This window comes from Myotis nattereri, assembly GCF_964212035.1.
Source record: "Myotis nattereri genome assembly, chromosome: 1".
NCBI lineage: Eukaryota > Metazoa > Chordata > Mammalia > Chiroptera > Vespertilionidae > Myotis > Myotis nattereri.
Genome location: NC_138075.1, coordinates 23,448,239 through 23,472,023, shown reverse-complemented (window position 1 = coordinate 23,472,023; position 23,785 = coordinate 23,448,239). Strand labels below are relative to the sequence as shown.

Here is a 23,785-nt window from a genome sequence, read left to right as displayed (position 1 = left end):
GGGCCTCCGTTTCCTCCTTCCTGATCGAAGCAGGGTGGGTGGGATGACCTCCTAGGGCCCTTCCTAGCTTTTGCATTCTGAAGTGCAGCTTCTGCACATAGGAGGTGAGGGCATCAATTGGTCAGCTACAGACAACTTGGATTGTCCAGTGGATAAACCCTTCAGCAGGCAAATGTGAACGAACAGCAACACTCAAGTCCGGCAGAAAGTTTGTGTTGGGCTTCCTGGAATGATCGGAGGACATTCTGGGTGGGGAAGCACTCCTAAGTGTGGGCAGGGCTTGTCGGGTGGCAGTGCCCCCTCCATGCGGGTGCTTCCTGGAGGTGGCCTGCTGAAGATCATGACGGGCAGCGTGAGGTGCTCAGGAGACAATCTGGCACCCGAAGCTCTTGGGCTCCTCCACACGTCTGACTATCCCTACCAACCCAAACGCCCTAGCCTTGTACGTTGGCGAGTTATGTCACTTCTAAAAAGTCTGCTTGGTTACTTTTAAAAAAAAATGAAGATAATATCTCCTTTTCGGTGTAAAAAGCTTAAGATAATGTATTTTCAAGTGTCTCGCAACTAGGTAGAGCTTAACTAATAGGTAACTAAAACCAGCAATTTGTAAAAAACAATAACAGACAAACCAACTAAGATAACCTTATGTGAAAGCCACGGGGGAAAACACTAACGTGTAGTGAGTAACAGTTCACAGAGTATTTATTTACAGATGCAGAGATTACCTGCAAGGTCCCAGGGTCACAATACTTGGAAACAGTAGACTGGGGACTTAAGTCCTCTGATTCCAAAACACCGTTGTGTTCCTTTTACAATATGCTACCAACACACCATTACACTTGGTCTATATTATAGTTAAGTGATTCGGGAAAAGGAAAAAAATGATCAGAAATGGTAATAGTTCTTGTTGGGGGAGGGGGCGGGGGAGGACTGCACTTATGTCCCTTTTATATCACCACAGCGGCCATTTAAGACAAACCCAGGAAACCCTGGCCAGCTGCTCCTCGCTCTGTGGGATCTTCGTTCCGAAGCAGCTCCTGGGGATAGCTGGGAGATTTGAATATCTCTGGGATGTCACTGTCCAGCTTGGAAATAATTTTATAAATGGGTTTCTTCCAGGAAGGATCTGAGTCTTTCCCTGCGGAGACAGCCCTGAAGAACTCCTGTAACGTCAAGCTGGCGACTTCCAAGAAGCAATCCGGGACCTGCATTCCCAACGAGACACACAAGAAAGAGAAGACCTGAGGCTGGGAAGCCCTGGAGCCCTGCAACCTCTCTGCCCGGCACTCCTGTTCCCGGGGCGGCTGATAAGAGCACCCCTGCTCTACTGGGCCCTGATTCTTGCAGCCGTAGGAATCCCCTGCTCCCTCATCGACTACAAACCGTAAAAGGCTGTACCAATGGGACAGCCCTGGGAGAAAGCCTATTAAGGACACTCCCTTGGTAGCAGGAGCTGATTCCACTGATGGGAGACATTCTTAAAGTGGGAAACTCTGACTCTGATTGACCTGAAACCTGTGGTTCAAAAGAGGTGTTTAGCATTCTTTTCCTTAATGCACACCATGGGAAAGAGTGCCCCCAAGTTTATGACTGTCGTACCTCATCCCACCACCTTTAGAGGCTGGACCCATAGGCCTTGGAATCATTTCTGCTTCCAAAATCAACCATGAGGTTGAGGGGGCTAAAGAATCTGTTCCAGGACTGCACTCCGACTGGCACCCACTGGTCCTCCCGACCCAGCCTGGCCCGGGCTTGCCACACTGCATGCCAAGCGACCGCCCCACCTGGGGAGATGCAGCAGCACTGCCTGCCCCACACGTCCTGACCCCACGCGCCTCAGGCGGTACAGTCCGTTTTACCCACAGGCCAGCTTAGTTGCAAACATGTTTGGATGGAGCACCTGACCAGCACATGCCAGCGAGTCTTCCCTTTCCCGGAGGTATCAACACACTGCTCATTGTGATCACAGTCAAGTGAGAAGTCAGAAGAGGCGAGTGAGCCGGGTGACCAGACACAGCTGGCACCTGCAGAGCTGTCGGCTGCACGCAGGGAAACGTGTGTCCGGATGCGGAGTTCTCTTAGGCCACTTGCTCTCCCTTTACTGATGCCTTACCTCTAAGGTGCTACCACAGGACTAAGAAGCTTGAATATTGTTTGTTCATTATTTCCAGAAAGGATTTGAGGTGACTTGCCGTGGGAGGCCCACAGAGAAAACCGTTCAAGTGAGAATAAAGGTAAGAACCAAATGATGGACAGAAACTGTTGTAAAGAAAACTTGGGCCAAGTCTAGGTGCTGCAACTGAGCCCAGCATTTAGTCCTGGGCCTCCTGTAAGTTGATAATCACGGAGGATTAAGCCTAAAGTGGCATAACACCTGGCAGACCTCTGCTTATTCAGTTTGCAGCATCCATCTATTGCCTAAGAGAAGCGATGGAAACTAATCTTTGCAGATGGGACAGAGGTTATCCCGGGCTGCCCTGGCTCTCAGTGATGTAGACAGACACACAGAAGGGGATCTTTTCTAAAACTCCAACCTCATGGGACCCCAGGTACATGGTCTTACCTCAAAGTCATTTCCCTTGTTATAGTGCATATTGAGAGCTCGAAAAAGCTCTGAGTCGCGGAGAATCACAAGCATTTTGGGATTTGTGACGCCATCTGAAATTGCCTGCCGGGCAGATTTCTCCATTTGGATGTAATAGAACTCTCGGAAGTTGCTGAACCACTTGATCATCTGGGAGGTGATGCAGCGGTTGAACTGCACAAGCAACAAGGTCCATCAGTCAGCCACTTACCACCAGGTGCTCGGGGGTAGAACTGTCAGCATCCAGTTCAACAGCAGATTAATCAGAATGGCGTCAGCCAACATGAGAAGGGCCTCCTTTGAAAAAGAAGCCATGGTCCTAGCCCCGTGGTCGGCAAGCTGCGGCTCTCGAGCCACATGCGGCTCTTTGGCCCCTTGAGTGTGGCTCTTCCACAAAATACCACATGCGGGTGTGCATGTACAGTGCGATTGAAACTTCGTGGCCCAGGCGCAGAAGTCGGTATTTTGTGGAAGAGCCACACTCGAGGGGCCAAAGAGCCGCATGTGGCTCGTGAGCCACAGTTTTCTGAGCCGCAGTTTGCCAACCACTGCCCTAGCCGGTTTGACTCAGTGGATAGAGCATCGGCCTGTGGCCCAAAGGGTCCCAGGTTCGATTCCAGTTAAAGGCACGTACCTTGGTTGCAGGCTTCTCGGGCCCTGGCCCTGGTTGGAGGCAACCAATCGATGTGTTTCTCTCACATCGATGTTTCTCTCTGTCCTTCCCACCCCTCTTCCACTCTCCCTAAAAATAAATAAATAAATAATAAAATAAAAAATCAATGGAAAAATTTCCTCGGGTGAGGATTAACAAAAAAAGAAGTAGCGGTAGCAGCAGCCATGGCTATTTTCTAAGCCTATTCAGTCATGTACAGAAAAAATCTGGATTAGCTGTAGTGCCCACTAGAAAAAAAATGTTTTTTGATGTCCTAGATTTATGAAGGTTTTTCACCCATGAAAAGCTTGCCATGCGACTTTGGGAATGTCCAGGGTCAAAGCCAGTTTGGTACCAGCTTCTGCTGTGCCTGGGCCAATTGCATGGCAGCCCCAGAGCCTTCTGCCAGGTAAGGGGCCAAGGGAAGGAGTGAGTGTGCAGATCAGAGAGCAGTTTATCAGCAACTTGGAGTTGCAGAATGAGTGGAAATCAGAGCTTGGTGTAGGGATCAACCAAGCAACAACATGAGGGAAAGACATGGGAAAGGCAAAGGAATTACATAGATACAAAGTATTAGCCCTAACCCAACACCCAAGGAAACAGAGGCCCTTAGAAATTCCATGGCAGTGGTTCTCAACCTTCCTAATGCCACGACCCTTTAATACAGTTCCTCATGTTGTGGTAACCCCCAATTTCATTGTTACAAATTGAACATAATTAAAGCATAGTGATTAATCACAAAAACAATATGTAATTATATATGTGTTTTCCGATGGTCTTAGATGACCCCTGTGAAAGGGTCATTTGACCCCCAAAGGGGTCGCGACCCACAGGTTGAGAAACACTGCTCTCAGGGACCAGACAAGGTCTGGTTCCAACCATCAGAGCTTGATTTTCCTTGTTGTCACATTTGATCTGAATGTACCTCACTCCCTTTGAAACGCAGCTATTTGAATGCCAGTTCAACAGTGTCCGACTCTGTATATTCCGTCTTTTTCGCAGTGTCCTCAGCAAAGACAGAACATTAGGCCAAAGACCCCATTTACTAATGTTTCTCACTGCCCCCCGCTTCCTCCCCACATGCTTCTGGGTTTATCTATAGCTCAAAAGCTCAACTTTCCTAGCTCAAAGTTATTCACGATTATTCAGCCAAGTCTCACCCCTGACCTGGAAATCACACCAGTGCGGCCAACATTAAGGGGAGCTAAGGTGCGCACATGATGACCTGGCACTTGCCTCACACCTCACACGGGGCAACCCCGATGCCACTCGGAGTTGTGAGAAGCTGACATTCAGTAGGATGACTTACCTGGACGTCGGGGAAATACGCCTTCAGGAGGTTGGAGCTGGGGTAGCGTGTGAAGAAAAACATTAGTTTGGCCTTCTTCAAGTGACCAGGATTTAGACCCTCCTGGATGTATCCCCGGGTCAAGGAAAATGAACACCAGTTTATCAAATAATACCAGCAAATTATCCAAACAGTGAATTAGTTGTCCTGTTCCTTATGGTTTTTATTTTTATTTTGGTTGAATCATGTATTTGCTCCATCTCTGTGTCTCTGGCAAGTCTGACACGGTAAGCTGTTTCTTCCCAGGTGCTGAATACCATATATGACAGCACAGTTGCAGAATTTAAAAACCACCTTGACGTGTAAAAGTTCTGTGGCGTAAGTAAGTTTGTTGTACTTTGCATGTGCTTTCAGAATAGGATGGGAAGAGATGGCAGCTCTTTCCCAGATAAGTCATTTGAAAACCCCAAGATTTCCCTTCCCTTCTGCCTCAGTTTCCTCATCTGTAAAATGAGAAGAGTCAACTCGATGGTCCCCATTCTCACTCTCATAATTGCCTTTGCAGTGTTTAAGCCAACAAGCGTCTAACCCAGCCGTGGGCAAACTACGGCCTGCGGGCCGGATCCGGCCGTTTGAAATGAATAAAACTATTGAAAAAAAAAGACCGTACCCTTTTATGTAATGACTAGGGGCCCGGTGCACGAAATTCGTGCACTGGGTGTGTGTGTTGGGGGGAGTGTCCCTCAGCCCAGCCTGCCCCCTCTCACATACTGGGAGCCCTCAGGCGTTAACCCCCATCACCCTCCAATCACAGGATCGGCCCCTTGCCCAGAGCCGGGGATTGGGGGGATATGATGGTCCCCTTGCCCAGGCCTGAAGCCTGGGTCAGAGGCGTCAGGCCTGGGCAGGGGACCCTCATTTCCCCCCATCACTGGTTCTGCCCCCAGCCCAGGCCTGAGGCCTCTGGCCCAGGAATCATGCCTGGGCAGGGGACCCCCATCTCCCTCTGATCACTTGCTCCACCCCCCGCCCAAGCCTGACGCCTCTGACCCAGGCTTCAGGCCTGGGCAAGGGGACCATCATATCCCCCCAATCCCCGGCTCAGCCCCCCGCCCAGGCCTGATGCCTCGGCCAGAGGAGTTGACCCTCATCACCCTCCGATCACCAATCACTGGATCGACCCCTTGACCAGGCCTGAGGTCTCCGGCAGAGGTGTCAGGCCTGGGCAGGGGACCCCCAGCTCCCCGCGGTTGCAGGCTCCGCCCCTGCCCAGGCCTAAGGCCTCTGGCCTAGGCGTCCGGCCCAGGCAGCGAGGACCTGCAGTGGCAGCGGGGGGCGCCGCGATCGTGGGCTCTGCTTTAGGCCCAGGCAAGGGACCCCTAGCTCCTGGGACTGCCAGCTTCGACCGTGTCCAGCTCCCATCGCTGGCTCCACCCCTACTTCCTGCTATCACTGGCCAGGGCGGCAAAGGTGCCTGATTCTCCGATCATGGCTGGGGGGCAGGGCAAAGGCGGCCCCAGGGCCGCCTTTGCCCTGCCCCCCAGCTCTTAGCTCCCCCCTGGGTTTCCCATCACTGTCAGTGGCAGGGGGCTTCTTCCTGCTTTCCCTTTCGCCTCCCTGCATTGTGCCTACATATGCAAATTAACCGCCATCTTGTTGGCAGTTAACTGCCAATCATAGTTGGCAGTTAATTTGCATATAGCCCTGATTAGCCAATGAAAAGGGTATCGTCGTATGCCAATTACCATTTTTCTCTTTTATTAGTGTAGATGTTTACTTTGAATTTATATTAGTTCACACAAACACTCCATCCATGCTTTTGTTCCGGCCCTCCGGTCCTGTTTAAGAACCCATTGTGGCCCTCGAGTCAAAAAGTTTGCCCACCCCTGGACCAGACAGTAGCAGGTCACTGTTGACTTTGCCTCAAGGAACTTGAGCTGCTGCTCTGCACCTGCTCTCGGTCCACCTGGAAGAACGTCCCTCCTCCTTCCTGTCTCAGCTCAGCCGCTTCCTCCTCGGGGAAACCTCTCCTTGTCCATTTACTGTCCTTACCCTGGGCTACCCAGGCTCTTTGCACATTCCTCTGTTGTAGCAATGACCTTATTAGAATTTTCACTGAATATTTGTCTCCCTGTTTAGACTGTGAGCTCCTCAGGGGGCAAGGACCTTATATTTTCATCTTTGTATTCCACGTGCCTAGCCCAGTGCTAGGAACTAGGTGCTCAATAAATGTTTGTTAGATAAAGGAATGAGTGAATGATTAAATGGTCAACCTTAATCCATGCACAACTAGGGAAACTGTCTTCCAACCCAGACCTCAGTCCTTCCCCTTTAACAAGAGCAGGGAGCTGTGATATGACTGGAGTGGGAGGGAAACGAAGTGTTTTGCACAGGAATACTAGGCATTGCCGGGACAGTCCCAGGGCCGGGTGAGAAGCTTTACACAGAGGACCTGGGAGCTCTCAGGTCCGGGAGCTAGAGCTTTAAGACTCCTCAGTAGGATATGCAGGTGTAGCCAAAGGAAACCAACCGATTAGAGTTCTAGCTGACCTGGCACTCAGGCTGCTTCCTGAAGCCCCTTGCTGCCTGCCTCATTGGCACTTCTTATTCTTCTCATAGGTTCACACATGCTGTGGAAAGAATCCTGGACTTGGGAGTCCAAAGACCCAGTTTCAGATACTGATTTTGCCACCAGCTAGCTGTGTGAGTTTGGGCAAGCCACTTACCTTCTCTGGGCCATTTCTAAATGTAGAATGTAGTGGTGACAGCTTGGCAGTCAGATCCTGGGTCTGAGTCCTGGCTCTGCACATGTCTGTCTTGGGACTTTGTGGGCAAGTTCACTTTTCTGCCCCACTCTCAGATACCAGGTCTAACTGTCGTGCCCACTAGAATGCTTGGGGCCCACAACCTCTCATCTGAAACACTGGCCAGATGGAGGCCAGATTTCAGAATTCTGTTCCTTCATGCAGGTCATCTGGTCTGTGTACCATATGTTAGTTAACCCCACAGCAGAGGCTGTGGCAGCCGTCTGTAATCCAGTACATTAATATTTCCACAGCAACATGGATTTCTACACTAAGTGGGGTGATCTGTAAGTAACTTCCAATCAGAGGAGGCCAGGTTTGCCACCAAAAACAAAGCTCCCATCAGCCTTAGGGAAAAGAAATCATAGGGATTTTCAGAGCTTTTCGAGTTTCAGAATGTAGCTCAGCGGTAGTGGAGTCGTACGTGGGAAATGCTGGCAGCAGTGCCTGCCACAGAGAAAGTGCACAGCAAATGCACTTTCGTTATTAGCTGCTAATCACACCTGCTTCACCTATTTCAGGGGGATGTCGTGAATGTGAAAGTTCTTTTAAAGGTCAGAGTTATCTTGCTCTTAAGTAGCTCTCATGACGCACGGGAGTAAATCTCTAATGCTGGAATGTGGGATATTTGGGGGGTCAAGATGCTGCCTGGGGGATCCAAAGCATTCCAAAGGTAGCCAAGTACCTCACCTGTGCAGCCAGGCCCAGCGCATGGGCCCTGAAGCTCTCTGAGCCCAATCCTCATTTCACAGGGCAGGGCAGGCGCACAGTAGGTGCTGGGAAAGATCAACATCCCCCTCCCAAGGGAAGCACAGCAGAGAATCTTTGGGGACTGAGTTCTTGAGTTTCTTCCACCACTGCCTGACCTTCACAGGGAGTCTTAACCAGACAGGTAGCCTTTCTCGCACAGGGTGATCGCCTAACAAGAAAGTCTGTCTATGCTGATATCTCTGTAGCTCCAAGGTCCCCTGCTGCCTGCAGAGGCAGTGGGGGCAGGTGACGTGTTCTTAGCATTGGTTTTATTGTTGCTACTGCCTGCCTGGAAAGCACCCGGCAGCACCCAGCTTTGGGGTGTTCCCAGCATCTGTGACCAGCAGGGGGCGCGCATAGCATTCAGGACACAAGAGCCAGCCCTGGTGTGGCAATGAGCCGGTCCCACCCCATCCTGCCGCCCTTACTACAGCTTGCCAGGCTGTTCACACCGCAGGCACATTGACCTCTGGACACTCGATTCAGGGCCGCCCTTGAGAAGCAGCAGCGTGAGCTCAGCTCACTTTAAAAAGGCAACCCCCCAAAATGTGTTGTCAGGAACTTCAGTCCTACAAGATACTAGTTGGTCACATGAGTTTGGGACTGCATACATTCCCCTCTTAGAGCTTCACATTGGACTTCAGCATGTTAAAGGCTCTGAGAAGTCCTGCAGCAAAGACACTAACCCAGTATTTACTGAAACTACTTTTCCCCCTAAGTCAGCAACTGTTAATATCCGAAGGGAGCTCTACTCTGGGAAACACTAAAAGAGGAGTGCTCTCTTCAGCAGCACATATACTTAAATCAGAACGATACAGAGAAGATTAGCGTGGCTCCTGCACAAGGATGACCACAAATTTGTGAAGCGTTCCATATTTAAGGAGAGGAAGAGGGAGAGGGAGAGAGAGAGGGAATGAGAGAGAGAGGAGCCTGCCTAAAGGTGGCAAAGCTGATGCAAAAGGTCCAGACCCCTGCACACCAGCCTGGCCCCTCAGCCTTCCTCGGGGGTCTCCTCTCCCTCCACATGCCCAACCCCACTTTAGTCCTCTCAGCTGCAGCTGAGACGCTGTTCCTTACACCGAGGGCTCCTTCCCCCTCCCAGTTGCCTCAGGTCTAGTCCCCGAGGAAAACCTCTCCTTCCCCATCTGGCTCTGTGTCTGGGCCCTCAGATCTTCCTCACGAATGATCTAGACCAGTGGCCACCAACCGGTGGTCTGCGGATCACTGGTGGTCCGCGAGGTCCCAAAGGTTGGCGAGCACGGATCTAGACATTGCAGGCCTTTTGCCTGGAGAGCCAGGAGGCCGGGGGAGCCAAGCCTCAGGTGAGGTCATTCCTTTGACCCTTTCTGCTGAGGTGTGTAGGCAGCTGACAACCAAAGTATGGAGTTCTTCCTTCCATAGGGTACTTACCATATTTTGGAAGCTCATTTGAGTTTAAAAACAAAATCCTTTCAGACCCAAAGCCGTTAAGTGAGTAGTGGTAGAATCTGATGCGCCAGGGAGAATGAAGCTTCCCTCCCAGCAGGCTTAAGCCCCAGTGTGGGCACCACTTTCTCGGGAGCCGAATAGCGGTGAGCCACAGGGGAGGAGGCCCAGAAGCAGCGTGCAGAAGACCATCAAGAAAGCAAAGCCGCCCTAACCGGTTTGGCTCAGCGGATAGAGCGTGGCCTGTGGACTGAAGGGTCCCGAGTTTGATTCCGGTCAAGGGCATGTACCTTGGTTGCGGGCACATCCCCAGTAGGGGGTGTGCAGGAGGCAGCTGATCGATGTTTCTCTCTCATCGATGTTTCTAACTCTCTCTCCCCCTTCCTCTCTGTAAAAAATCAATAAAATATATTAAAAAAAAAAAAAAGCAAAGCCCCCCCTATGCTATGCAATTCTCTGTCCCCACTTCCCCGTCTCCCAGGGTTCGCTTCTCCGGGCTGTCACCGGGAGAACGTCCCCTTCTGGTAAAGGATATGTGGACTGAAGGGAACGGGAGCACCTCAGCGGCAGCCTGCAGGCCCCCCTGCTCCATCTTCATGGGGGGAAGAAAGGGCAGCTTCTCCAGACAGGTGGGAGCCAAGGGCACGGGGTGCTGCTGGCTCAACACCGAAGGTCGCAGTCTGACAGCTCCCCAAGGTCGCAGGCCAGACTCCGGGGAGGAGTGACTTTGGGAAGATGTGCCCTGGGGGAGACGGCCGTTCCAGTGACCAGGGGGTCCATGACCCAGGAGCTGACCAAGAATCTGACTTTCCTGCATGCGGGAAGGCACGGTCACGGCACAGTTTGCTGGGGGGCCTTGGCAGGGTTTGGAGGTCATTCTTGGGGAGACAGGGAATCTAGGAGAGTCTAGAGGCTTGGCCAGTGATGAGTTTCCCAGTGGGCACCCAGCCGGGGCCTGGGCCTGGGCCCCCCTGGGCAAGGCGGCCAGCGGGAGGGGGTTTTCACAGGCACCTCCCTCAGGTGAAGTCTCGCTTCTGCCCCCTGGCACCAGCCCCTGAGAGCTTCGGCCCAGCTGAGTCAGGTGGCCTGGCGGGTCCAGCAGTACCTTTTGCAACACTGAGTCCACGGCCTGGGACACTGCCCCCGTCAGTTCCTTCCTCAGGATCTCCAGCAAAGCGCGTGTCCCAGAAGGAAGGAACCTGACTTCCTCTGGCTGGTGATCGTCCTCAGCCACTCTGTGTTCTTCCACCCCAGGGAGGTCTCCACTGGAACCCTGGTGGCGGCCACTGTCCATGGCCCCGGGCCGCCCACAGCCATCCCTCCGCTGGGCACTCCCGGGGCCGGGCGCGGGGTCCCGGGGCTCGGCCTGCAGGATGTGCTCCTGCAGCCGTCTCAGCTGTTGCTTCAGCAGGCGAAGCTGTTCTCTCACGCGAGGGCCCCCCTTCCTGCTGCCCTGGCTCCTGGCAGGGCCTGGTTTCAGGGGGGGTTGCTGCATGGGAAGGTCCTGCTTCCTCTTCCGCTCCCGGGCCTTCTCTGGGCAGCTGGGGCCGTCCCTGGCTCGGGCACCGCCGAGCACCAGAGGGTTAGGGGAGAGGCACATGCCTCGGATGATGGTCTCCACGCGGGCCCTCTTTGCCTGGATGTGCTCATCCCAAAACCAGTCCGGGTCCGTGAGGCTGGGATTGGGGACCTGGTTCCAGGGAAAGGAGGCACCTCTGCCCTGCACACGGGGGGATGGGCTTCTCCTCCCTTCCATACCGGGTTCTGCTGGCTGGGGACAGGCCCGGGATGGCGCAGGAAGCAAGCCAGCGTTCGGATCCATCCCCTGCTCCACACTCACTTGCTCGGAGGCTGTGGGCTTGGTTGAAGCTCCGTGAGGGAATCCCTTCTCCTGATGTCCTCAGCTGGAGGTGCTTCAGCCTCTGGGATACTGGGGCTTCGGAACCTCCCGGGCTGGCTCTGAAATTAAAGACAGGAAGAGCGCGGTACATGTGACTTTCAGCAGTGCTTTTCGAACTTGAATGTGTGCACAGGTCGCCTGGGGACCCTGTCAGAATGCGGGTGCTGATCCCCAGGTCTGCGTGGGGCGGGGACCGCGTCTCTCACCAGCCCCCAGCCGCTGTGGTGCTGCCGGTTTGGGCCACACTTTGAGGATTCCCAAGAGTGAGTGGTCCTCCAGTGAGGAAGTTCTGCCAGGGCATAGCAATAACACAAGAATGGCAATAAAAAAAAACGATGACAGCCTATGGCATAACTGACATGATGCCAAAACCTTCACATCCATCACCTGATTTAATGATCATAACTCCCTGAGGATGTGGTCATGCCTACTTTACAGGTAAGGAAACCGGCTCAGAGAGGTTACGAAGTTACTTGGTGAAGTCATACGGCTAGTGAGTGGCAGGCTGGAGTCCAGACAAGATCTGTCCGATGCAGAGTAACTTTCTTAGTGACTACCTGCAACAGAGTCATCTGGCACTTGTTAAAAACAGCAAATTCAGTAGCCAGTTCTGCTAAATCAGAGTCCCTCAGTGTTGGGGCAGGGAACCTGCCTTTGAAACAAGTCAAAAATTGAGAGCCAGCTGCACCGCTCCTGGAAGAATCAGGTGCTGCGTTCATTTGCATGCGCTCGACATTGAACAGCTATTTCGTATGAAGCGCCTCCCATGCATCAGGCCTTCTCTGGGCACCTGGAGAGACAGTGGTGAGCAAGAGCCGCAGAGCTGGCTGTCTAGCAGGGGAGAGAGAATAAACAGTTTATTTTCAGGTCCTGAGACCTGTTGAGAAAAAGCACAATAGGGATTGGAAATGAAGGCATGGGGGAAAGGAGGGAGCTATTGTCGGAAAGGCTGCCTTAGGCTGTTTTATTCCCACAAAGTTTCAAGATACACTCGCTTTAACCTGGAGGCTTCTGATAGCAGGTCTGAGGCACTTCGAGTTTATGAAACATTTGCACATGTTACCTCATTGCACCTCACACTGAACTTGAGAGCCAGTGTAATTCTCCCAGCCGAGTGGCTCTCAGTTCCAAATCTTCTGATTCCAAATCTTTTGCGCAATCACACTTCAGCTACCTCCCTGCAGGTGAAAGGACTTTTCTGTCTGTTAAGCAGATTCCTCCGTTCCTAGAAGAGGTAAATGATTCTCCCCCCTCTATAAACTTCCCCTCTCCTTTGTTCCTCCTGCGCAAATGCTGTCAGGAGAGTTTGCTTTTGTCTTTCCACCTTCATCCTAATGCTTCCTTGGAATTCTCTACCTCAGGCAAATCTCAGCTCTTCTGTAGCCAGTGGGTCCTCGTCCGTAGACATGGCCGTGGCCTCTACCTGCAGCCTCCTGGCGCCTAGCAGAGACCCCAACACAAGCTCCCTGGGAGCAGTGTCACTCCGCACTCCGGGGCAGAGGGCGGGAGGGGACATGCCGCTGGAAGAAGGCCAGGTTCTAGGGTCAGAATTACCAGAAGGTTCTTGCTTTGAGTAAGACATTTGTAAATTACAAACAGAAAAACAGATGACTTGAGCCTGGCCTGTGTGGCTTAGCTGGTTGAGTATCGTCTCATGAACCAAAAAGTTGTGGGCTCAATTCCTGGTCAGGGCACACGCCCAGGTTGCAGGTCAGGGTTCGTATGGGAGGCAATCAATAGATGTTTCTCTCTCTCCCCCTCCCTTCCTCTCTCTCTAAATCAATAAAAATGTATTTTAAAATAATTTTTAAAAATAACTTGACAAATTAATATAACTTAAAGAAATTATTATTGCCAAGTTTAATCTAACATCTTTGGAGTCACTACCCTCAACACTCACCTATGTTTTTTTATAAATTTATTTTAAATTACAATTGACGTACAATATTATTTTAGTTTCAGGTATACAACATAGTGATTATATACATTATGAGGTGATCACCCTGATAAGTCAAGCGCCCTCTGACACCGTACATAGTTATTACAATATTGACTATATCCCCTAAGTGGTACTCTACATTCCCATGACTGATTTTATAACTGGCAATTTTTCTTAATTCCTTTCCCCTTTTTCACTCATCCCCCCAGTCCTTCTCCCATCTGGCGGCCATCAACACTCACTTACGCTGAGCTGTCCTGGGTTTTGTGTTCCCCGAGCATCCCAACGCATTCGTGCCTCATGTCTTTGCCCTTACCCTTCCCTCGGCCTGGAAGGCCTTTCTCCCACTTTCCCACCTGATAAACCCCGACTCCTCTTAAAACGCACTGCAACGTCACCACCTCTCTAACGTGACCACATGTCTTCCCCTTTAGACTGTGAGCTCCCGCTGTGTCTCCAAGTAGTGCCTGGCTGCCAACTGTCGCCCAATAGATGTTTGCTGACTCCGTTGAATTAATGGTTCTGTATGCGCTTCATTTATTAGTAAACTGACTTCTCATATTAGAGCTACTTTATTTCAGATTCATGTAGCACCTACATGGAACAAAGTCAATACAGAGAGAGAGGGAGGAAGAGAGAGAGACCAAACATGTGCAAGAGAGAGCGAGGAAGAGAGAGAGAGAGACCACACATGTGCAAGAGAGTAGACCCACACACTTTGCCAGATCTCCCTTGTGGGCATTTAAGGTATGGCTTCTGAGGTCCCATGTAGTCTGTGTGCTCCAGAAGCCAGAACTACTAGGGACTCGGTGTGTTTCACGAAGTAACAATCAGCAGGAATGTCTCGAGGCCGGAACCTGGAAATGCAGCCAGACTCCACTGTGGTCGGGCACCCAGAGGTGTCTGTGCCCGTCTTGGTAGGACTATCATGGCAACTCTGCATCTGGGCTGAGAAACAGGAAACCTCTGTGCTGGGGGCAGCGTGCTGCCCAAAGCCCTTCATCTGGGTGTGGCGTGAAGCAGCACTGCTCTCTGTTTGAAAATTAACTAGCAGCACTCTCCCATCCACTGATAAAAGGAGCAATTGCCACAGCCCTTTAAAAATAGCTTTCCTGCTCTCCTTAGATTATGAAAGTCATATGGGATCGTTTTACTTTGCAAATACAGAGATGTATGAAGAGCAAAAGAAAGATGCCTATAATGCACCTTCCAGAAAAAAACCACAGAAAACATTTTGGTGTTCATTTTCTTCCAAACTTCTTCCTCTGTGTGCAGATAAATTTACATAATTTCTTATAACTATATGAATTGTAAAAGCCAAAAATACGGAATTATAGATACATAGTTCTATAGCTTCACTTTTTCCTCTTTCATGTCAATAAAAATCAGTCTATATCATCATTGTGAAAGCTGATGAGATTGCATTGCATGGATGTACCCTGATTGATTAAATAAAGTCCCTTTGATAGATTTGTTCCTGTGTTTTCACTATTATAGCAGTCGAGGCAGCATAGCATGAAGATTGAGAGTGTGGGCCTCTGACTCAGGTTGCCTAGACTTGATTCCTTAGGTCCACTTACTAGCTTTGTGGCCTCTCTGTACCTCAACGTTCTCATCAATAAAATGGGAATAACCATAATACCTACCATATCACAGGGTTTCTGTGAGGAGCCAATGAGTTAACGGATGTTAGGTTTTTAGAATAGTTCTTGGCACCTAGTAAATGGCTGATAACTGTTAGCTGTTCTTACGAGTAAGAGTCATATTGAGAGAAACACTTCTCTATCTACCTCTGTGGGAACTTATCCTATCATTTCCTTAGGATTTCTTTCTAGAAAAGGAAATTTTGAGTCAAAGATGTTAAACATTTTGTTTGTTGCCCAAATGCCCTCCAGAAATGTACCAACTGTTTGGGAGTGAGGATGAGGGACTGATGAAGAACTTTCCATTTTTACTCTGCATATTTCTGTATTAATTGAATTTTTAGAAGAATGTTTTCATGCCCTAGCTGGTTTGGCTCAGCGGATAGAACATCGGCCCACAGACTGAAGGGTCCCAGGTTGATTCTGGACAAGGGCACATATTTTGGTTGCAGGCTCGATCCCCAGGCCTGGTTGGGGTGTGTGCAGGAGGCAACCAATTGATGTGTCTTTCTCACATCGATGTTTCTCTCTCTCTATTTTCCCCCTCCCTTCCACTCTCTCTAAAAGTTCAATGGAAAAATATCCTCGGGTGAGGATTAGCAACAACAAAAAAAGAATGTTTTCATGCATTATTTGTATATATACTTTTAAATGGCCTATTTGTTCTCTTACCAACATATCTATAAAAGAACACATACCCCCTCATCTTCATCAACATTGGGCATTGTCCATCTTTTAAGTCTTTGCCATTATGGGTGTTATCTCATTACTTATATTTCTTTGATTCTCAGTAGTCTTGCTCACTTTTCATGTATTTTTAGGAAATATTTATGTGGTATACATTATTTATATCTTTATACCATTTGAGTTAATAATTCTACATCTAAGAAATAAAATCAAGAAAACAGACAATAACCACAGATTTATGTCAAAAATGATTACCCCAGTATTATAAGAGTAGAGATTGGTGAAATAAATTATAAAGTATGTATCATCTACAAGAGACTGTATTATTCAGCTATTATTTTTAAATCATGTTTGAGAAGAGCTTATAGGATATTTTATAATAAGTGGGGGGGGGGAGAGAAATTACATACAAAGAAATTAAGTACAAATAAAAAAAGATGAGAAAGAAATACATTAAAATGTAAGCAATAGTTCTTTATGGGTGATGGAACCATAGGTAACTTCATTTCTCTACTTCTTTTTCTTTTTTTCCTTTTAACCTTTATTGTTGAAAGTATTACATAGGTCCTCCTTTCCCCCTATTAACCTCTCCCAGCCCTCCCCCTTTCTCCTCCCTTCCCAGGCCCTCACCACCCCATTGTCTTCTCTATTTTTTCCCCCCAGTATTTTCCATATTTTCTATGGGTATATTTTTACTTTTCAAATTTTAAAAAAGGCAACCTTTGCCTTTAGTAATTAGAAACTTGCACTTGAGGGAGCAGCTGTGCACGTGTGGAGGAAATCTCTGTTCATTCTGCTCAATTTTGCAGGGAACCTAAAACTGCTCTAAAAAATTAAGTCTGTTAAACAAACAAAGCTTGCATTTTTCTCTCACTGAGTCTTTCCCAAATATATATATATATATTGCCGGGCACCAGACATCAAAAGCCCCACTGGAGAAGCAAATTTTGCTACAAACATGAGCACAGAACACTGGGCTCATGAGATTTCTGCAAAGAGGTTACATAGGATTTTACAGCTACAGAGTGTGGCATGAGGGTGGGGGTGAGTGTTAAGTAACAGACATAAGAAAGAAGCCGTGTGTTGTCTCCTTTCAGCTGACATGTTAGAAGAAAAGACAGGCAGCGTCTGCAAGATTATCATCGCACAGATCACGGCTAACCTGGGAGCCCTCCTCCCCAGGCCTCTGCGCCCGCTGTGGGTCTCCCCGGAGGCCTCCCAAGCTCTGCTCAAAGGGGTAGAGGGAGGGGTTCTCGCAGGCCGGCGGAGACCACATTTAGGGGACGGCAAACGCCTCTGACACATTTCAGCAGGGCCACCAGGGAACCAATCAATAAAGCGAGGCGGGCTACGGGGGTCCTTCGGTAAGAGGCACCAAGGGAAGCCCCAGAGGTGCTAACTCTTTCTCATCACACACTGATGCTCACTCCAGACGTGTACCAGGAGGGCTATCGTGACTTCCTGATAGAGTTCCTGCCAGGTTTTTGTTGGGAACATTTCGTGTTTCTCTTCATTTCCTAGACTTAGTTGGATTCCATTTGCACCAGCCTTGTGCCTAGTAGATAACCACCCACAATATTGTTAGGAAAATGCCTTCTCCTGAATCAACCTCTCCTCTGCAGAGGCGACAGGAGCTAAGGGCCCACCATGGGCCCATCATAATAGTGATCACTTAATCACACATTTATATCCAAACACACGTTTGTCTGACACACACACACACACACACACACACACACACACATACACACAGTATTCCTGGGCCATCAAGTACTTCCCTCTCGTCCTTACCAGGCTCGGCAAACTTTAGCTGCCAATGTAACGCTTGTTCAGTAGCACATCTCAGGGCCAGGCAGTATTTTTATGCTTGACTCAGGTGTTTTCCTAGACAACCTCATCTCTGTCTCATTCCTTCAGATGGGGCCACCGGGAGGGGTCCTGCATCACCCCCGCATGGACCATCCATCGCTGGCCCAGCCCTGAGAGCTCCCTGCCCCACTGACTGCTGGTGGAAATGGGGAGAGGAGGTCAGACTGACAGCTCAGGCCACACAGTCCTGTCCACCGACAGACATACAATCAAGTCAGAAGCCATTATGGTTGGCGTCCCTAGAGCCTATGGATTTAGCGTTTTTATTTTTATTTTTTAAATTTCTTTATTGATTAAGTTATTACATATGTGTTGTCCCTGGAGCCAACTGCTGACCCATCTACTTACCGGGTGTTGGAACTATGTAGGATGCACTAGCTTTATGTCGCCTTATGCAAGTTAACTTCGCTTCTTTCCCCCCGTTTCTTCCTCTTAAAATGGGGTTGATAACAGTGCTGTCTCCTAGGGTTGTAGTGAAGATCACATGTAATAACACATGCCCAGTGCCTGCGCTCTCCAGCCCTGATCATAGTAACTTCTGGAAGGCCCCACGGCCCCGAATGTTTGTGCTGGAAGGGACTTAGGGATGACCTGGTACACTGAGCAGTTTCCAAACTTTTAGATTTCAACCACTGATAAAATAAAATAATGGGACCAGCTTCAGAATGGCTAACATTTTATTTGCAGATAAGAGCACAAAAAATAAGCAAACAAAAGACTACAATTTACTATCATTTCTATTTTGTAAAAGAAAAGTATCTTAACCACCATGTTTAAAAAAGAATGAAGGGCATAAATAAATAAATTTAGGTTTGTAAAAAACCCCATACCTTGTCTATTGTGAAAACCAATGAAAACATCACGAACCAGTGTTAGGGAACCTCGATCTTCATGCCTTGACCTTGCTCTATGGATGAGGCAAACCAAGCCCAGAGAATTGAAGCGACATGCCGCAGATCACACACAGAGGCTGCGATGGCTTACCGCTCCCTAGGAAAACACCCCTGGGTGTCAGAGATCCTTCCACGGGGGCGTGAGGTAAGACAGGTGCCCTGGGCTGTGAGGCAAGAGGTCTGAACTCTACTCCCAGCCATTTGCCCTCAAGCCTCTGCCTTTTCCACTTTGCTAAAATAGGGATGATAATCGCCCCCTCACTCAAGGCAGGTGTGAGCACCTAATGAAGAGTTTCAAAAGCGCTCGGGTACGTCGGAGTGCGAGGTCTCTGTGGCTGTGGTTCACTTGAAAGGATTTCAGCCAACAAAAACAGATGGAGCAAATACAGCAATAGATCAACCATTGTTAAACCTAGATGATGGGTACGTAGACCCTGCCAGTCTCTCCGCTTTTCTGCATATTTAAACATTTAAACAATAAACATTCCATCATTTTTAAAAGTGCTCTGGCAAGGTAAAGGGAAGGGATGGTGTTACTCACAGAGAAGATGCTTTCGGGTTGGTCTGAGTCCTGGGCTCTGTGGCCAGGTGGGGCCCGCCACCCGAGGAGATGGAGCGGTCCACCCTTCACCAGCCTTGGGCTCACGGAGCCATGGTCAGGAAGTGATTTTGGTTTCCCTGCTTCCTCCCCAGTCAGGCCTGGTGCCTGTGGCTGGGTGAGGGAAGTCTTCTGCCCCTTCTCAGTGCAAGGCGCGGTCTGACAGCCCCAGCCCCGCTACAGCCATGGGCACTGGGGACAGTGGGGGCTGCCTAGCACAGCCAACCGGTGTGGGGGGCTTATGAATATGCAGATAGAGGCCACAGCTGGTTGGCTGACCCCCTGCCATGTTCCACCCTCCACTTCAACTCATGCCCAGAAAAGTCAGCTAATAGAGGACCCTCCTGAAATGCCATCTCTTCTGTCCTTGCCTACAGACCTACCAGCCCCTTGAAAATCTGGGGATTGAATTACTCAGCGTCTTCCATTGCACTGGCCTCCAACAGGGAGCTCCTGGCTGCTGCTTCCAAAGCCCCCAGCGAGGCAGCTCCAAAGTGAACTTCCTCCCTGTTTCCTCCCGAAGATGCTGAAATCAGCCCAGCACCGAAATATGGCGTCTCAGCTCTGCAGGAAGGAGAGGCCCTGTGGCTTGTTCCTCCTGCAGAGGTTCAAACCCTGGTGGGGAGGCTGTTTGCTGGGCCCGTAGCCCCCATCTGTGGCGGAGCTGGGGAGAACTCACTGGCCAGATCACCTACACCTGAACATCATTTGAATTCTGCCATTTTCTCCTTCAGGTTGGGAAGGGGAGTGAGTGTCGTGAAAAACAGCAATCAAACTCAATGAACTTCAGCTCAACTTAACATGGATAAAGCCTCAAAACGTAATGTTGGGCCCTGACCGGTTTGGCTCAGTGGATAGAGTGTCAGCCTGGGGACTGAAGGGTCCCAGGTTCGATTCCGGTCAAGGGCATGTACCTTGGTTGCAGGCACATCCCCAGTAGGGAGTGTGCAGGAGGCAGCTGATGGATGTTTCTCTCTCATCCACGTTTCTAACTCTCTACCCCTCTCCTTGCCTCTCTGTAAGAAATCAATAAAATATGTTTTAAAACAAAACAAAACAAAAAAAGACCACGTAATGTTGGGTGAAAGAAAGAGGCCACAGAATGATACAGGCACTGTGACTCCATTGATGTTACATTTTAAAATAGGCCAAACAATGTCTAGATCTTCACTGAGTATTCACCTATCATTATTTTTAATTTAAAACTGAATGGAGAGATAGATAGATGGAATCTACGTGTCAGGCATCATACAAAGCGTATCGTCTCTACTTATGGAGCCCAGAAGTGGGAGGATAGGTTATAGCCCCATCTGCCATTGGTCAATAATATTCACAAATATACAAGCGAGGCTGTGAGTTCAGACCACACATACGAATATTGCGGGATTTCAGGTAAGGGAAAAGAGTGCTGCCCTGACCAGTTTGGCTCAGTGGATAGAGTGTTGGCCTGCAGACTGAAGGGTCCCAGGTTCGATTCTGGTCAAGGGCAAGTATCTTGGTTGCTGGCACATCCCCAGTAGGGGGTGTGCATGAGGCAGCTGATCGATGTTTCTCTCTCATTGATGTTTTTAACTATTCCTCTCCCTTCCTCTCTGTAAAAAAAATCAATAAAAAAAATACGTATTTTTTTAAAAAGAGTGCTGTATTTTCTTTTTAAATCTTCACCTAAGGATATGATTTCCATTGAGTCTAGAGCAGTGATGGCGAAACTTTTGAGCTCGGCATGCCAGCATTTTGAAAAACCCTAACTTAACTCTGGTGCCGTGTCACATATAGAAATTTTTTGATATTTGCAACCATAGTAAAACAAAGACTTATATTTTTGATATTTATTTTATATATTTAAATGCCATTTAACAAAGAAAAATCAACCAAAAAAATGAGTTCGCGGGTCACCTCTGATACGCGTGTCATAGGTTCGCCATCACTGGTCTAGAGAGAGAAAGGAGAGGGAGAGAAACATTGATGTGAAGGAGAAATGTATGGGTTGCCTCCCATATGTGCCCTGACTGAGGATCAAACCTGCAATCTGGGTATGTGCCCTGACCAGGGATCAAGCCCCTGACCCTTTGGTGCATGGGATGGTGCTCTAACCACTGAGCAATTCCACCCAGGGCGCTGTACGTATTATTTAAGGCGAGCTGGCACTCTGTGGTGTTTTTCATTAACTGAGCCATATAAACCTTCCTAGAAACAAACATTTTTCTTATATAACTTGAAAGTACACACGTCTCTTCCTCAATTGAAAAAATCGGCAAAACTGAGTATAGTTTAGGACACGTGTGTATTGAAACTACAAAGTGAGGGGGTGGTTAAAACATAATTCAGTGCAGCAGTGGTTAACTTTGGATCAGCAAGGAGGGCCACACAGGGCTTTTCCATTCCTTACGATGGGTGGTGAGTATGGATATGAATCATCCATCTTATATAAAAACTGCTTGAAATTTTAGCCCTGCTATTTTTGCTCCTGTAAATGCTTGCTTGCTTAAATAATAAGGAAAATAAGACTACTTTCATTCCAGAGAAGCCATAAACCTTCCCCAGATGAAGTTATCAGTGCTGGCACCAGGCCAGGCCTTTGGTTGAGGTCTCAAAACCCCAGCACATAGGGCTCTTTAAGAACTTGCAAAGGGGACCGGAAAACCCCATATTTGGGAGACAAAGAAGGTAAAAAGATATAAATAGGGAAACTTCCTCCATGTCGGGGCCCAGAATTTGAAATACAGTTTTCTGGCCTATGTGTAATAGTAATAATAATAATAATAATAATAATAATAAATGTAACTCCATTTCTCTAAGCATTGCTTGGTTCTTCTCTGGTCTTCTGTAACAGATATTCCTTTTATTATTTTTCTTTAAACCATGCGCATGTATTTATACGCTCTTTTGAATGTATACTTTACAATACATTTTAAACGTTCTCTTTTGAACCCTGCCACAACTTACATTCATAAATTCCCGTCCCAGTCGATGATGCTGTGTCCTGGGAGGCTCTAAAGAAGAAGAGGGTGGAAGTCTATTGAGTTGGACCTTGGACTCCATGGAAGTTCATATGCAAATCTCAAGGAAATCAATTCAACCTTTATCCTTTGAGGGGGACTTTGCATACTACTGTGCGTGTGTGTGTGTGTGTGTGTGTGTGTGTGTGTGTGTGTGTGGTGGCGGCTATGACTGTAACACCTAAGGTTAACCTGGGTGATCACTGAAATTCCAGGATAAATGCTTTGCCACTTGATCCAGGCGTGGACTTATAAACCTTAGATAAGAATCTCAAAAATTGCCCTAGGCGGTTTTGCTCAGTAGATAGAGCGTTGGCCTGCGAACGGAAAGCTCCCAGGTTTGATTCTGGTCAAGGGCACATGCCCGGGTTGTGGGCTCAATCTGGGGACTTGCAGGAGGCAGCTGATCCATGATTCTCTCTCATCATGGATGTTTCTATCTCTCTCTCCTTCTTCCTTCCACTCTGAAATCAATAAAAATACATTTAAAAAAAGAATGTCAAAAATTAATTATTTAAAACTAAAACAATGTGGGAGGGGAGGGGAGTGAGGAGGAGGGGGTCATCATGTGGGGGAAAATGGGGACATCTGTAATACTTTCAACAATAAAGATGAATAAAAAATAAATAAAAAATTAAGTAGCCATCTAAAAAATACAACAGCAACCCCTCCAAGGTATTGCCATCGTTCTAATTACTGTTCTTGGGTTCTTTAGCTGCACCCAGTATTTAGTCATTCTACTTGTATCTACTGAGTACCTAAAGAGGACCAGGCAGTATGCTCTGTGCAGAGGATAGAGGAAAATTCAGGCATACCTCAGAGATGTTTTGGGTTCAGTCCCAGACCACTGCAATAAAGCGAGTATCGCAATAAAGCAAGTTGTAATCTTTTTGCCAGTGAAAGATCTGGTCTTCAATTTGTAAAAAATGAAACATCTGTAAATACAATAAAGTGCAATAAAATGAGGTATTGGGCCATCTCTTTCCTCCTGCTACTCTGCCCAGTCGAGGAGACAGACAGGTAAATAGGACATTACAAAGCAATGTGGAGATACAGCACAATGTTTTGCAAGCACAGAAGTTATGTTAACTCTGCCCCAAGGGATTAGGAAGGATTTTAAATCGCTTTGGGGGATGATGAGGAGTCCTAGGTAAATAAGAGTTGGGAACAACCCACACAAACATTTGAAGGAGAAGCACCTTGGGGCTATGCTGGGTACTGTGGGTGGGACTCTCACAATGTAGCCAGAGGCCAGGTACTTAGTCAAGCTGAGGAGTTTGGACTTTATCCTGCCAATAGGCAGAAGCAATCAAAAGACTTTAATTAGGGGAGTGACAGGATTAGATTTGAATTTCAGAAGAATCTTTGACACAGGTGTGGAGGATAGAGAGAGTGAGTGGTGCTTGCCCAATGTGGCTCCGTGGTTGTATGGCTCCGTGGTTGTGTGGCTCAGTGATTGTGTGGCTCAGTGGTTGTGTGGCTCAGTGATTGTGTTGCTCAGTGGTTGTGTGGCTCAGTGGTTGTGTGGCTCAGTGGTTGTGTGGTTCAGTGGTTGTGTGGCTCAGTGATTGTGTGGCTCAGTGGTTGTGTGGCTCCGTGGTTGTGTGGCTCCGTGGTTGTGTGGCTCCGTGGTTGTGTGGCTCAGTGATTGTGTGGCTCAGTGATTGTGTTGCTCAGTGATTGTGTTGCTCAGTGGTTGTGTGGTTCAGTGGTTGTGTGGCTCAGTGATTATGTGGCTCAGTGATTGTGTGGCT

General features: G+C 48.6%; 1 protein-coding gene across 1 annotated transcript; it reads right to left on the bottom strand.

The window, feature by feature from the left end:
* Nucleotides 1-968: 968 nt before the first annotated feature.
* PROX2 (prospero homeobox 2) lies at nt 969-11,259 on the bottom strand (the record flags this gene model as incomplete). The annotated part of the gene is made up of 4 exons (XM_081085708.1): nt 969-1,205; nt 2,564-2,758; nt 4,546-4,647; nt 10,063-11,259. The coding sequence occupies 4 exons, from the start codon at nt 11,257-11,259 to the stop codon at nt 969-971; spliced, it is 1,731 nt and encodes a 576-aa protein (XP_080941834.1).
* Nucleotides 11,260-23,785: the final 12,526 nt, after the last annotated feature.